General features: G+C 38.2%; 1 protein-coding gene across 2 annotated transcripts in view; it reads right to left on the reverse strand.

Moving 5' to 3' along the window:
- LOC124170902 (collagen alpha-1(I) chain-like) overlaps positions 1-14,701 on the reverse strand; it is an 84,420-nt gene that overhangs the window by 23,854 nt on the left and 45,865 nt on the right. For both annotated transcript variants that reach the window (XM_046549952.1, XM_046549958.1), the window contains 13 exons: positions 14,515-14,623; positions 12,918-13,105; positions 12,154-12,370; positions 11,192-11,442; positions 10,491-10,652; positions 9,613-9,810; positions 9,361-9,414; positions 8,718-8,808; positions 7,737-7,897; positions 5,225-5,324; positions 2,870-3,003; positions 1,060-1,329; positions 125-340 (listed from right to left, as the gene is read on the reverse strand). In XM_046549952.1, coding sequence (XP_046405908.1) covers positions 125-340; positions 1,060-1,329; positions 2,870-3,003; positions 5,225-5,324; positions 7,737-7,897; positions 8,718-8,808; positions 9,361-9,414; positions 9,613-9,810; positions 10,491-10,652; positions 11,192-11,442; positions 12,154-12,370; positions 12,918-13,105; positions 14,515-14,623 — 2,151 coding nt within the window. The remainder of the gene's footprint in view (positions 1-124; positions 341-1,059; positions 1,330-2,869; positions 3,004-5,224; positions 5,325-7,736; positions 7,898-8,717; positions 8,809-9,360; positions 9,415-9,612; positions 9,811-10,490; positions 10,653-11,191; positions 11,443-12,153; positions 12,371-12,917; positions 13,106-14,514; positions 14,624-14,701) is intronic.

Raw genomic sequence — 14,701 nt, forward strand, 5'->3', positions numbered from 1 at the left:
ACATACATGGTATTTTTCGTTTACACAGTTTAAATCTGTTCAAATACATGCAATTACACAAACACTGTTAATCAAAGACTATTATCAGGAATAAGAATACATAGTCTTAAATAAATTTCCTTACAGGGGGTCCAGGTGTTCCAGGAGGTCCTAATGGCCCTGGTGTTCCAATCGGGCCCTTGTCACCAGGACGGCCAGAAATTCCTGGTGGACCTGATTTTCCCGATGGTCCTTCTGGTCCAGGCTCACCAACATGACCAGGTTGACCAGGAGGTCCTACCATTCCAGAAGGGCCTGGAGGACCCTCTGATCCAGGCTTGCCTGGAGGTCCAGTTTCACCCTATAAAACAATGACAAGTTTACCCAAAAATTTCATTTGAATTATTATACTCACCATCAACCATTCGGCTGAGGGAAACGTACACATATGAGGATTATGATGACTGTAGGAAATATGTACTAGGATGTTCTACCCCCACTTCTAACTAGCTCTATTGGGCCCTTTTTATCGTTAAGGCCCTAACTATTTCCTTCATTAATGGGACAGTTGGCAACTCTCCCTTCTTACCCAAACTAGTCCCTCCCTTGCTAGTTAGCGATCACATTCCCATCCCTTAAGGTACCAGCCTGTCTTTCCATTATCCTCTCAAAGTGATCTGGAGACTGAATGCAAAAATAGAAGTGTTTCAACTACTGTGGGTAAATATCAACCGATTTCTTTGATGCCAGGTATCAAATTATACAAAGTTATGAACAAACTTTTAATATTTTTTTGTTATGGCCAATGAAATAATTCTACAAAATTATCTGATATTCCACTAATCCATCCCATAATGGAAGTTGTCTTCCCCACGGGCCCTTGGGTAACCGATCAGGAGAGTATTATAAGGATCTTTGTCACCCTTGGCACCCTTGAGGCTCTGCCTCATTGGCAAATTTTCCCATACAGAGTGTAAGACACGCGATTAACCACAGCAACTGAAAGGTTATTTCTAACTAAACAAATTCCAGCAAAAGAAATATATATGTAATTGGGAACCAGTTTTGCTATATGAATACCTGAGCTCCACGAATGCCTCTGAGTCCAGAAGGTCCAGATGGACCAGGGAGTCCAGGAAGACCACGATCACCTGCTGGCCCTTGAGGTCCTGGCTGTCCTGATGGTCCAGAGGGTCCCATTGAGCCAGCATCACCTTTGGATCCTTCCGGCCCAGGGGCACCAGGCTGTCCAGGGGGACCGGGCGCTCCTGGCCGTCCAGAGTCACCCGGAGACCCTTTTATGCCAGGAAAACCAGACGGTCCCTGAGGTCCTTGAGATCCAGGAAGACCCTATCAATGAAAGATAATATTAATGCCAAATCATTTTTTCACTTAATAATTCCTACATAAATACCTTACCTTTTATTTAAACAATTTTTAATATTCATGCATACTACATTGGGTATTTATTTGGATAGATGAAAATTTTATCAATGGCAAATTACCCCGAAGGAAAAAAGCACAGTCGCTAAGAGTAGCCACTTTAAAAAAAAAAACAGAAATTGTGATAGCGGCCACCTTCATGTTCGTATTGAAGGAGAGTAATTTACACACTTCTGGTCCACAGAGTCTACACCTCCCTTGGTTGAGTTATAGTCCAGGATCATTTCAGGCAGTTTCTGGATCGATGTCCTCTTTGCAGTGCAACGTAGAAAGCAGAATTACACATTTGTTTCGTTTAGAGCAGGAATCCTGGAAACCAATAAATGAAGTTCCAGCCTATCAAAATTTGCAGGGTAGAAATGATATCTCTGGGGATATTAGGTTTTTTTTCACGGTACCTAAGTAAGTTAGACCATTTTCTAGCAAATACACGGCTAAATCAAGACTTGAATGGTAATTTTTTTGTTGTATTGCCATTCGAATTTTTGATGGGCTCCACCAATCCCTTGATCATTACATCCATTGCATTGTTTGAAATTTCAAATCGTCCACTTGGTTGTTTGCCACAATAAATTTCAAAATCGTACGTATAAAAAGTTTTTGCATCACACATAGCATACAGCTTGATGCCGTACTAAGCAGGCTTACTTGGTAGGTATTTAGCAAAGCCGGATCGTCCTCGGAAAGGCTGCAGCATTGCATTCATGATTGCATGCTCTGATAAGGAGTTTCTCTTCTTAAAATTTGTTGTAAGCTCAAAATAAATTTCCCTGATAAAGGCTACTTTATCGTTGGCATTCCTGACTGTCCTGGTTCTGAATCATCAAACTGAACTGCCTGCAGGAGGAAGGGGAATCCGCTATCCCAAACGCAGTTCTGCAAATCATCAGGCCTGTTCCATCTGTATAACAAGCTCTTCTAGCATCTTCCTTGCAACTTTTCTTTATAGAGAGAATGTATAAAATTCCATATAAAGATATTATTGCCGCACGAGAAGTAATGATGCAATCTCTGATTCTCGAGTACACCTGAGAGGACCGTTTTCCTTTAGATCAAATTTTTGAATCACAACATGTGGTGTGAGTTTCTCATTACATAATATAGCATTGGAAAAAAATTATACTTCCATGGTTCCACGGTAGTGATATATTATCAGAAGTTCTATAGTATTGTGTGAATGCCATCTAGCGGCAAATCACCCAAAATTACTTTGTGAGATTCTAACACAATAGTTGCTCGTCACATTGACGCAAACATATGTTCTTGGTAGAGGGAAAAGTACAGAAATAGAATACAAAAGTGTGCCACCAGTGATCTATATGCTGTAAACGCACTATTTCAAATTTTTGAAAAATGCTGCAAAATCCCTGCTTCGCATGTAACTAAGGGTTAAGGGACTAGCACCATGCTAAGAAAATTACAATCAAACTGGAACACTAAGACTTACAGGTGGCCCAGATTCACCAGGCCTTCCAACTGGTCCCATTAGTCCACTATCTCCTCGTGGTCCTGGTTCACCCCGAGCTCCTTTAGAACCAGTGAGTCCAGTCAATCCTGGAGGTCCCGTATCACCAGGGCTTCCTAAAAATCACCAAGGACAAAAATACATTAATTATGCGCACACTTATACCCTTACTATGTATCCTTATGTTCATAGCAATGCAAATTCAAAATGCAATGTAAAACATAGCAGCAACTAGTTCAAATAACTTCTCCACAACCATTTTTGCATCCATATTATCACGCTAGAAGAAAATCGGGGGATATATTCGTAACTTTGATCAGACTTTGTTCTAAAATACACATCCCTTTTTCTATACAAATCCAACAAATACCAACCGAAACCTTAAAACCTTTGTTTCGTTAATCTAAAAACCAAAACTTTAACACTTCATTCATTTAAGGGAAATTACTTTATTGTCAATGCTTCACTTCCATAATTGCTAATGATATTCACAGCAAGCCTTGTGCTTTCAGTGACATAGAGACTTGAAAGCACATAAGTTGTTAACATGAGAATAAATTTTTTCCTCAATGATCAACTTGCACAACATGAAAAAAATTGAGTAGTAAAAATTTGTTACGTTCGATATTTAAATACTGTTATTAAATGTTGTCAGAGAGTTGTTGATGAAAAAGGATAGGGAGGTGGTTGGGAAGAAAAGGAAGAGGGAAAGTTGATTGAAGGAAAGAGACAAACAAAACTAATTTGGAGAAATAAAGGTGTTTTTGGAGAAAAATTGTGTGACGTTACAGACCTTCCCAACCATTCCCTTATCTTTTTTCATCAATAACATCCCAACAACATTAAATAATATGTAGTGTCTAAATATCAAATGTTACAGATACCTATTGTTACCATATTTTTCCCATCATTAAATTAAATGTAAAAACACTTTTTTGGGCAGCATGGTTGCCTAGTGGGTAGAGCATTGGGCTGCTGATTTGAGGGTCCCAGGTTCAAATTCTTCAGGCACCCCATACAAAATTCCCAAAATGAGAGGTGACGCAAGGAAAGAAATTGGCCTCCTAACTAGGGCTGTGCGAGACTCTCGACCACCCAAGAGTCTCGACGGTCGAGACGAGAATTTCATTTCTCGGCATTGTCGGGACGAGACTCTCGCCGCGCCGAGAGTCTCGCCTGGGTCGAGAGTCTTGACGAGAGTCGAGAAGTCTCGCCCCTTCGAGATTTCTCGACACCCGTCGAGACTCCCGCTTCCTCGAAAAAATAACACTATTTCTATTTTAGACATTGAAAATAATTTAGCAAAAAGATTATTTTAAGACATCATATATATCCCCAAAACTAAAAATAGTTGTAATATGAGATCGACATTGACAATTTAAGCATATTTTATTATTTAATCAAGCAAAATTGACTGGTAACCATGAACCTTAGTTACCATAAATAAACATTTCAAAAAATATATAAAATTCTATAGAAATAAACGATGATCTATTCTTTTTTTTAATGATCAAGTGAATGTTTCTTTTCTATTATATTACTATAATATTTAACATTGATGTAACTCTTTAACATGCCTGTGTATCAAAATTATTTGCTCGATTTCATTACAAGCCCTGATAATGGATTGTAAATAAACGGAAACGTTGGCACAATTTTCATTTCAATTTAAAAACCTACACTCCATGATTCAAATTTTATATTAAATATTTCCAAAACTAAAATTAGTTATAACATAAGATCGACATTGACAATTTAAGCACAGTTTTATTTTTTCTATAGAATTCAATAGAATTTTATATATCTTTTTGAAATGTTTATTTATGGTAACTAAGGTTCATGGTTACCAGTCAATTTTGGTTGATTAAGTAATAAAATATGATTAAATTTACAATTAAATAAAATATTTTTATAGTGTGAATAAATCCATAAAAGTAGTAAGGGATACCCCAGTAATCTCTATTAACGACTGATTGCGGTATTCATCGGAATTTCTCGCCTTGCTCGGGAGTCTCGACGGATGTCGAGAAATCTCGAAGGGGCGAGACTTCTCGACTCTCATCAACACTCTCGACCCAGGCGAGACTCTCGCCGCGCCGAGAGTCTCGTCCCGACAATGCCGAGAAATGAATTTCTCGTCTCAACCGTCGAGACGAGACTCTCGCACAACTCTACTCCTAACCCTTATTGTGTGATATTCATACACCTGTGGCTTAGTCTGGCATGAGCTCCAACCCAACCTGACCAAACCAACCTTTGGGTTGAATCACTAAGTGAGTAACATGCTGTTTCAATTATGTCCTTTAATCATATTAAAAATTTTTAGACCAGACTAACCTGATTGTCCTGGACTTCCTTGCTCTCCTTTGCTTCCAGTCAACCCCCTCTCTCCTTTGGCACCAGGAAATCCAGCTGCTCCAGGGAGGCCTGGAAATCCCTAAAAAAAAGAATAAAAGTATTTATGTATTAAGCTCCACAGAATTGGTAGACAAGCCAGTAAATAATCTGAGGTTTTCTAATGTGTTGGTTGCAAATAAGGTAGTTTCGGGCAACCAAGAAAAAAAATCCATTACCTATGGTTTGTTGCCCAATTTAAGTTGCCCATTGTTTGTGCTGGCTGGGAACTTAGTTTTACAATGGAAAAGTAGAACCGAACATCCAATTGTTGTTGGCTGAGAATGTGGGCATGTATGTGTAAGTAATTGCTGGTCGAATAGATCCTAGTGCATGCAAGAATGGTGCCCGAGTTTTGTTAATTCTATTAGAAAAAAGCACGACACACGTGTCAATAAATAAGAAGTTATTTCCTTTAAAGGACTCATAAATTTGAGGTTCAACAGTTCTCAACATGTCATACGAATGCTACTAATGGTCCTCCCATAGAAATCTCATAAAATTAGAGATGTGCGAATAGTATCCGCGAATACTCGAATACCTCGAATACTAGGAAGTATTCGATATTCGAGGTCTCGAATAGTTATGCGAAAAGTACCGCCTCGAATACTTTGAATTTCGCGTCGTACACTGTCGCACGCACGTCGTTGGTAGTTGACTCGGAAAAATGTTGAGAACTCTAGTCTTTTAGTGCATGCAGCGCCGTTTTAGGCAAGTTGACGAACTACATCAAATGCGCGGGTTAGAGCAGTGGAAAGAGTTCGACGTAGGGAACCTAAATTGATCCGGGTGAAAAAATCCGAAAATCCCCGGTTTCCCCCACCAGGAAAACCTCAGTGCCGTGGGATAGTAACTACGTAGCACAATTCCCAAAATCCGCTTCCCCTCCATCCATCAGCCCTCGGCCCCTCCTCCGACGCTTTCCTCCTCTTCGAAATCAAACAAAAGCCCCCAGCTCGCGCAGGTTTCGTATAAATGAGACGAAGTGTTTATCATGTGTCATTTATGGCTAATAAGCACAGGCACTTAGTTTGAATCTTTTCCAGGAGATGAAACTACCATAGGGAGAAACTGAGTGCCGTGGGATAGTAACATTGGCGCATTTCCCACGATCTGCTATCCCCCTCCATTCAGCACTCGCCTCACCCACTCTGACGCTTTCCTCTTCTCCGAAATCAAACAAAAAGGTCCTCGCTCGCGCAAGGATCGTATTACGAAGACCTTAGCTTCGAAAAAAATATCGAGTTACGAGAACAATGAAAACGTGTTTCACGCCCTCCCCCCTTTTCTCACCCACTGACCTTTTTCTGGTTACCTGCTTCGAAGTTCCCCATTTCTGGAGGTCAACTGCCGCATGGGATACTTACATTAGCGCATTTCCCAAGGTCTGGTATCCCCCTCCATTCAGCACTAGCTCTGAGGCTTTCCTCTTCTTCGAAATAAAAAAAAGGTCACAGCTCGCGCAGGGATCATATTACGAAGACCTTAGCTTCGAAAAAATACCAAGTTACACGAGAACAATAGAAACGTGTTTCGGGCCCTCACTTTTCTCCCCCAATGACCTTTTTTTCTACCAGCTTCGAAGTTCCCCATTTCTGTGGAGGTCAACCGCTGCATGAGTCATCTATTAGCACAAAAGGTGTCTTAGAATAACTTTCGTCAATTGATGTTACACCTTTCTTGAATTGAAATATTAGTAATGTGCGCGTAATTTCAAAAAGAATAAGACCAAACACAACGTATTTCTGAGTTTATTTAAGCATTTTACGCAAAGAAATAAATGCCAAAATACGACAGACACTTAGCATTCTGGCGAAACTCGATATCCTCGTAACTGAGCTTCTCGGAAGTTGATGCGGTATTTTTTTCCGAAAACATATATCAAGTTACAATTTATGAGTGGTGCTATAAATCTTTATTGTTACAGTCCCAGACGAAGGGATATTTTCTCAGGATATTTGGTTTCTCCCTGATAGCAATTCCAATTCATCTTCTTATCTCGTGAGAACTCACAAAGATGGACTGAAAATAATTGAAGAAAATCCGGTGGACAAGAGTTTGTATTTTGAAAAATGCCTCAGATTGTCAGCTAGCACTTGGCAGCAGTAGTGGGGGTAAAGCGATGTTAGTTGAATTAATTATATGCCCAATTGTTTCCATAAAATTAAAATATTCCATTAATCAGCTAAATTCCTGTTCGAATCCTTTGAAGGAAATCAAAATTACTCCCCAAAATCTTGTGTTGCCTTCTGCATATGCAACCGAGTCAAAGATTCCAGCATTCATCGTTTAGTATGCGAGGTATTCGAAATTCGAGGTATTCGAATATTCGAGCAATGATTTAATATTCGAATTCAATATTCGAATTCGAGAAATCTGCTATTCGACCCATCTCTACATAAAATATTTCTCTTCATACATCAACTTGATTGTACACTTGCTCCAGTTTACATACTTGTATTCCAGGAGGTCCAGTTAATCCTCTCTCTCCAGGGCTTCCCGAAGCTCCTGCCTCCCCAGGTTGACCAGGAGGACCAGGATCTCCCCTCTCAGCTGGCTCTCCAGGTGGACCCTGAGCACCTACTGGACCCTGAGGTCCTCTTTCTCCAGCCCTTCCTACATAAATACAATACAAATATAGTGTAAACCTTGTATATCGTTTAACAGACTGATCTAATAACCAAAAATAAAAATACCAGTGTACAAATATTTCATTCACTTACTTTTACACCAGCCTACAATATTTTTAAAAACATAGTAGTCAAGGATTTTAAATAAGCTGCATCTATTGAGTCCAAATTAACTCTCTAAGAATCAATAAGTAATCAAGTGAGTCAATCTAATATTTATTTAAAGCAAAGACTTTGGAATTCTCATTGCATACTACTCAGAAGATTTTCTAGCATGAAAAATTCACTGGAGAGGGTCATTAGCGGAAGAATGCAGAATCAACTCTTGATGATATTTCATGTGAATACTCTTGTTGATGAACAGAAACTCAACAATTTGGATAATTATTTGCATGAATGTATACCATTTTTAGAGAAAAAATTCTGCCCTTTGCAATGACATTAAAATGAAGTACGCCCTTAAATGACGCAAGCTTCTACAGAACTCTTCTGCTAGCATTACTACTCTCAACTATTGCAAATCACATCACTGATACAGAGACTCCACTGCATCTACATATGTACTTCATCATTTCCTTCTGAAGAGACAGAAAATAGACTGAACAAAAAAATTCTTTTGCTCAACAAATTTTTTTCACAGCAAAGTGGTTCATTCTGCAGAGAATTAAAATGCATTGTTCTTATCGGAGGAAAATCGGATACTACCTTTTTTTCGTTGTAGGGAGAACACACGTTATATGGAGGTTTGTTATGAAGGGGTTTTGACTGTATTAGACTGAATGACAATAGCTATCCAAATCACTGACCTGGTGGTCCCTCAGGACCGGTTGATCCAGATGACCCACGTTCTCCCTTCTCTCCAGCAGGACCAGGTTGCCCTCGAATTCCAGGAAGACCCTTAAAATTGGAGACGAATAAAAAAAAATTATAACAAACTTTAAAGGCCAAGAGCTCTCGAAATAGCATTAAACTCCTAGTGTTAAATGTGTGTGCTAAGAGACATTTCCTCAGAGAAAGATTTTTAGAATTTCTATGTTCCAGCAATTACAATAACCTAAACAGCAAAGTAAAATCGTAACTACTGGGAATAAAATGAAAAAATACAAGGGAAAGCATATCCCCACATTTAAGCAGTAGTTTTAATTTTCATTCTACCTACTCTTCTCTTCGAGTTAAACATTTTTATGAAGCACACATTTTACGTTTGATTCACATCTGACAATTTGCTACATGAAAAATTAATTATTAAAAAATATTTCACTTAAAAATTTTTTTATTTGCAAAATAATGCTTAATTCTACAATTTGTTCCAGTGATTATATCTCTTTCAATGTGACTGACTACCATACACTATGCTTGAAAACTATTATTATCCTGAAACTAGTATATAAATGATAAATAAAAAGGCATATCATGGCATTGAAAAATATAAAAAGTAAATAAACTTACCACCAAACCAGATGGACCAGAATGACCTTTGTCTCCTTTCACTCCAGCCGGGCCCTGAAGAGATAAAATCAAAAATCATATGTATACCAAATTTTTCAGCTACATAGGTGGAAAAGAGCATAACAAAATGCCAATTTATTTTGATGGCACAAATGTATCAATTAATTAAAGATTATCAATTATCTTTCGTGCTTTTTACTCAAATGATCTTCACCAAGGTATTGCTTGTATAAATTGACAGAAGAAACTCACAGGAAGTCCGTCAGAACCAGAGTTTCCAGTTTCACCCCTCTGTCCTGGTGGGCCAGGGACTCCAATGGGCCCTCTCTCACCAGGGAATCCCCTCTCACCACGTGGCCCTGTTTGCCCCACCAACCCAGCTGGACCCGGAAGGCCAACTTCACCATCCTTTCCAGGAGATCCAGGATTTCCTGGTGCACCAGGAAGACCCTTTTGAACAGACACCAGACAAACATAAGAAAACAAAGAATAATGACCACCTACATAGATAATATGTAATCCATTTAACAGGTAATGTGAACTACTCAGGTCATTGCATTATAAATGCCTCCCACAGATAATCTGAATATATATCAAGTCAAATGAATGATAAGATAAAGGAGTTCATTTGGTTAAAGAATAGTGGATTCAAAAACATCTTTCTGCTCAAAAAAAGTAAATTTATAACTCCTTTCTTAAATCATAGAAAATGTTCGACACTTCCAATCATATTTTTTTATCTTTTCTTCTCTCTATTAATTCATTTTATTCAAGAGAAAATACATATATTCATAGGCAATATTTTGTTCAATACACATTGAATGAGTTTCCATTGCATTCATTCAAATTGTTGCAATACTTAATTGTAACCTTTCAACTAATTTCTCACGAAGCAGTAAAAAAAAAAGAAAAATATTTTTCTTTGTTACAGATTTTATATAAGATGCAAAAGAACAAAGTTACACTTCGATACATACGTAACATAAACATACAAAGCAATAGCAATTGTCAACTGTACTTTCAAATAAAAGAAGGCGATGATCCAAATAGGCGACTAACATGATATCAATAAAAATCATATGAATGCAGTAACAATAAAAATCACACACTCCAACACCAATTTCACAAACCTGAAAACCTCTGGGACCCGGCTGCCCAGGAGGCCCCCTCTCCCCATTCGAGCCCGGTGGTCCAGCAGCACCCTGAGGACCAACTGCGCCCTCCTTGCCATGATCTCCTCTTGGACCCGGTACACCTTGGGGACCTTGTTCACCATCTTTGCCAGATTCACCCTGAGCAAAAACAAATTATGTCATGACAGCAGGAGAATTTATAATGAATCAATATACATTAATTAGTATTTACAGAGGAAATTTTTTAAGTTTTTACTTATTTTTTTATGGTTTCAAAATGAGATGCATAATTCACGAACTTAGAATTTAATTATCATGACACTTAACATTCATGGAAGCAGACATTCACAAATTAGTGCCAGTAATAACAGATTGTGTACATAAAATAGAAGATTAGGTATGAAATTCATTTCAATATCCCTTGGGAAAAAAAAGCTCATACAAGAAATCTTAGATAAACTGTTTACAAATCAATGCCTCCATTAATTCATTCCCCATGAACTGTAATCTGTTTGAAATAGTCCCTAGGATGCATTTCATAAATATGATTAGTAAATGATTTGGAAATAAAAACCCATTTATTTATTATATTAAAATGTGTCTTTAAATACGGAGATTGATAATTGAATAGGATTCAGGTAAGATGGATCATTACGAAAGATTCCAAATTACACATCCAAATTGCAATGACCACTCACCGGAAAGCCCTTTTCTCCTTGAAGTCCAATTGGTCCTGGAAGCCCTTGAATACCTGGTGGTCCCTGCTCTCCTGGCTTCCCATCAGCCCCTGGCTGGCCCCTCTCACCAGGGTTACCACTCTTTCCTGGCGAACCTGGTCTTCCTTGTTGACCTCGCAGTCCCTGAAGACCGGGTGGCCCTGGCCTTCCTGGATCTCCTGAGGCACCCTTGGTGCCCTGTGGACCTGCTGGACCTCGATCTCCTGCCTGGCCTGAGAAATCATTCATTCGTCACTTTCTACGTTTTTCAATGCTGACTTTCAGAGATCAATAACATTTATTTCTTTTCGAGGTGCTAACTAATTTTGAAATGTGCCAAATTGAGTTCTGACTGATAATTGAATACGATTAAGACAAGGCCATCTCTCTTTTCAATTACCTTTGGGTTGAATTTTTTTGCATTCATTTTTGAAAAACACAAGGTATTCAATGATGGCCACTACTCTGCATGCTCATTGGGAAGACATTGATAGCTAGTACCCTGTACAAACTCATCTCACTGTAGTACATCACTATGTTTTTAATACATCCTGTATTCAGAATGGAACAAAAATTCACAATTTTGTAACATCAAAAATTTTGTACTAGCATTTAATTAAAAATATGCTTTTATACACCTTTGCTCTTGAAAATGATTAGCTGCATTTTGATGAAAAATTACTCCACATACTAATAGGAATCTATGATCAAAGATGTAAATCCAATTATGAAACAATGATCATGTGATTGATTGCATGGTAATTGATAGTGACTGAGGGAAACAATTGAGAAATGGGTAGTTATGAATCATAATTTTATGGCAATGCATTAAAAATTGGGTGCAGAATATTGGTCTATGGCTAATTTTTCATGTAACTAGGAGGCCGACAGATCAGTCCTCCAACATTAAAAAGATAACTAATGATGAGAAAAAAATCTGATACCTTTGGGTCCTGCTGCTCCATCAGGACCTGGGAGCCCTCGTCCACCTGGAGCACCCCTCTCACCAGCAGGCCCAGCGGGACCAGTGGGGCCCCTAACCCCTCTTTTGCCCCGCTTGCCTGCAGCTCCGGCTGTTCCAGGAAGACCCCGAGGGCCTATTGCACCAGCCTCTCCCTTGGTCCCTGCCTCTCCCTTGAACCCACGTTCTCCCGGAAGACCCTGCACAGATATCAATCAAAAGCCATATCACTCTCATTCCTTGGAATTTACAAAAGAATATAATCTTTAAAACAATTAATACATCCCAAGTGTACATGAATATATTTTCATGAGTAGATTTAGTTTACACATTCTTGTCCAAGAAATTATGGATTTTGCATTTTTGGTATATCTCCAATAGTTTATGTATCTCAGAAAAATATCAACTGGAGGCAAGTTCAGAGTTAGGCTATAAGTAAATTGTACATTTTTATCAGAGAAATTGTACATTAAACACAACCATATATTATACAATAATATGAGATGCAATCGAACAATTACTATCATCATCATTACTAGTCAGCAATTTTACAATTTATTTAATGCAACTCTCCACTCAATCCCCTGTCAGCTAATCTTTTCACACCTACGTATTTCTTCTTTTTCACATCCCTCTTTACCTATTATAATTTATTACTTTAACAGTTACGCTGTGGTAAATTTGAACCATTTTTAGGCATGAAGTAGTAAGATAATAAACAATAAATGACAATTTATATGTACTTACAGGACTTCCTTTGGGGCCAGATGGCCCAGGGCCACCAGATAAGCCAGGTGGACCCCTGCCTCCAGGGAAGCCAGGGGGTCCGGAAACTCCAGCAGCTCCAGGACTACCCTTCTCTCCAGGAATTCCATCTTTTCCAGGAGGTCCTTGGGGTCCAGACTCTCCAGATTGTCCTGGTCTTCCAGACTCACCTAAGGAATGGAAACCAAGTCAATACCAAATGTCATGTAAATTTAAAAAGTATTTAGGTGAATAGGTATCATATGTGCGGTGAACTTTGCTAATATTTTCCATATCATAAAATATTCCCCATAATTATTGACACCAATTCCACGAAATATAATTATAAGATCATATAAAAGATTTTGAAGAGATCAGTGTTTCACATAGACCCTAGACAGTGCTTCCTGAACACAGGTCCAAAAAATATATCACTGAGGAGCTATTATGGGAGATGAGAAGAAAGAAAAAACTATAGATAGAAATACATGGCAATAAATTTGATGTAATACAAAGCATGAACGAGTCATATCTTTTCATTCCACTGTCCCTAGATTTTTAAGCCACTGAAGACAGTTTTCCAAGTTTTTTTGGGCAGTAAAAAATAATGGCTATTGATAAAGGAGGATACATAGTTGTAACTGTTTCAGTACACCCAGAGCAAAACAAGCAATGGTGTTGTCAGAGTGAGGCTGGAGGCAGAACATTATGGACCATAGTATATATTACCTTATACACTGGAATAAATTCATATTGTGTGTCAAAGGACAACAAAAAATCAACTAGATCAGTATTTGAACGATATAACTATAAGGCCATTAAAATTACCATGAGAATTACAATATTGAGCACCTATTATAGTGTTCTGCAAATTAGCCCAAAATGTGAAAGATTCATGATTCAGCAAGTCAGTGAATTTTCAATGCAGCAATACACAGGAATTTCACTGCTGTAAATGTGAATTCTATGCTATAAATGAAATCATCAAAATGGACTGATAATCTCATACATAAGGTTGTTTAACAAAATATGATTTGGATTAGAGTGAAAAGGCATACTAAGAACATAGTGCATTCAAATGGGGGAAAATACTTCGAAAGCCCCAAAATACCTCAGAGAATTTGCATGTGCAAACACTAAGGAGAGACAAAAGTGAACTAGGTGGAGAAATGAAGTTGGGCCATTGGAAAGAAAATTTCTAGTTAAAAAATGAGAGTATGAAGCAACTAACTATGTACTCATTTTTCCCAATTATTTTCGTGCAGTGCTTAATTTATGAAAATTTAGGTGACAGAACGCATACCCAAACATTTAATCCACACGTGATTTTAAAATTTAAGCTGCCTCCCTTCAGATTCATCAGATTCACTCATCAGATTTTTTAAATCTTGTGATAAAAGTTACCATGAGGAATCATGTTTTACCAACTATAAAAAATCTCTTCACATAACCCAATTTTCCCTGAGAGGTGCCGGAATGCCGTTCAAAATTAAGCACTCTTTTCATGTAAACTAAAATTGTAAAGAATCTATTTTTTAAATAACCTCCCTCATTCCCCATTTAAAAAGATGAACTTCAAGAGCCTCTTGGACCTCATTACCTCTTGGACCTTGAAGTCCGGAGCTGCCTTTGGGTCCAGTTGCTCCTTGGTCACCTTTATTTCCTGGTCCTCCTGGAAATCCAGGAGGTCCTGGCTTCCCTATTGCACCCTTAAAGCATGAATAAAAATTATTAATTTCTTTTTCATCCCCAATTTAAATGTGAAATGAAGACTATTCATCAGATAA

Source organism: Ischnura elegans, chromosome 1, assembly GCF_921293095.1.
Source record: "Ischnura elegans chromosome 1, ioIscEleg1.1, whole genome shotgun sequence".
NCBI classification, from domain to species: Eukaryota; Metazoa; Arthropoda; class Insecta; order Odonata; family Coenagrionidae; genus Ischnura; species Ischnura elegans.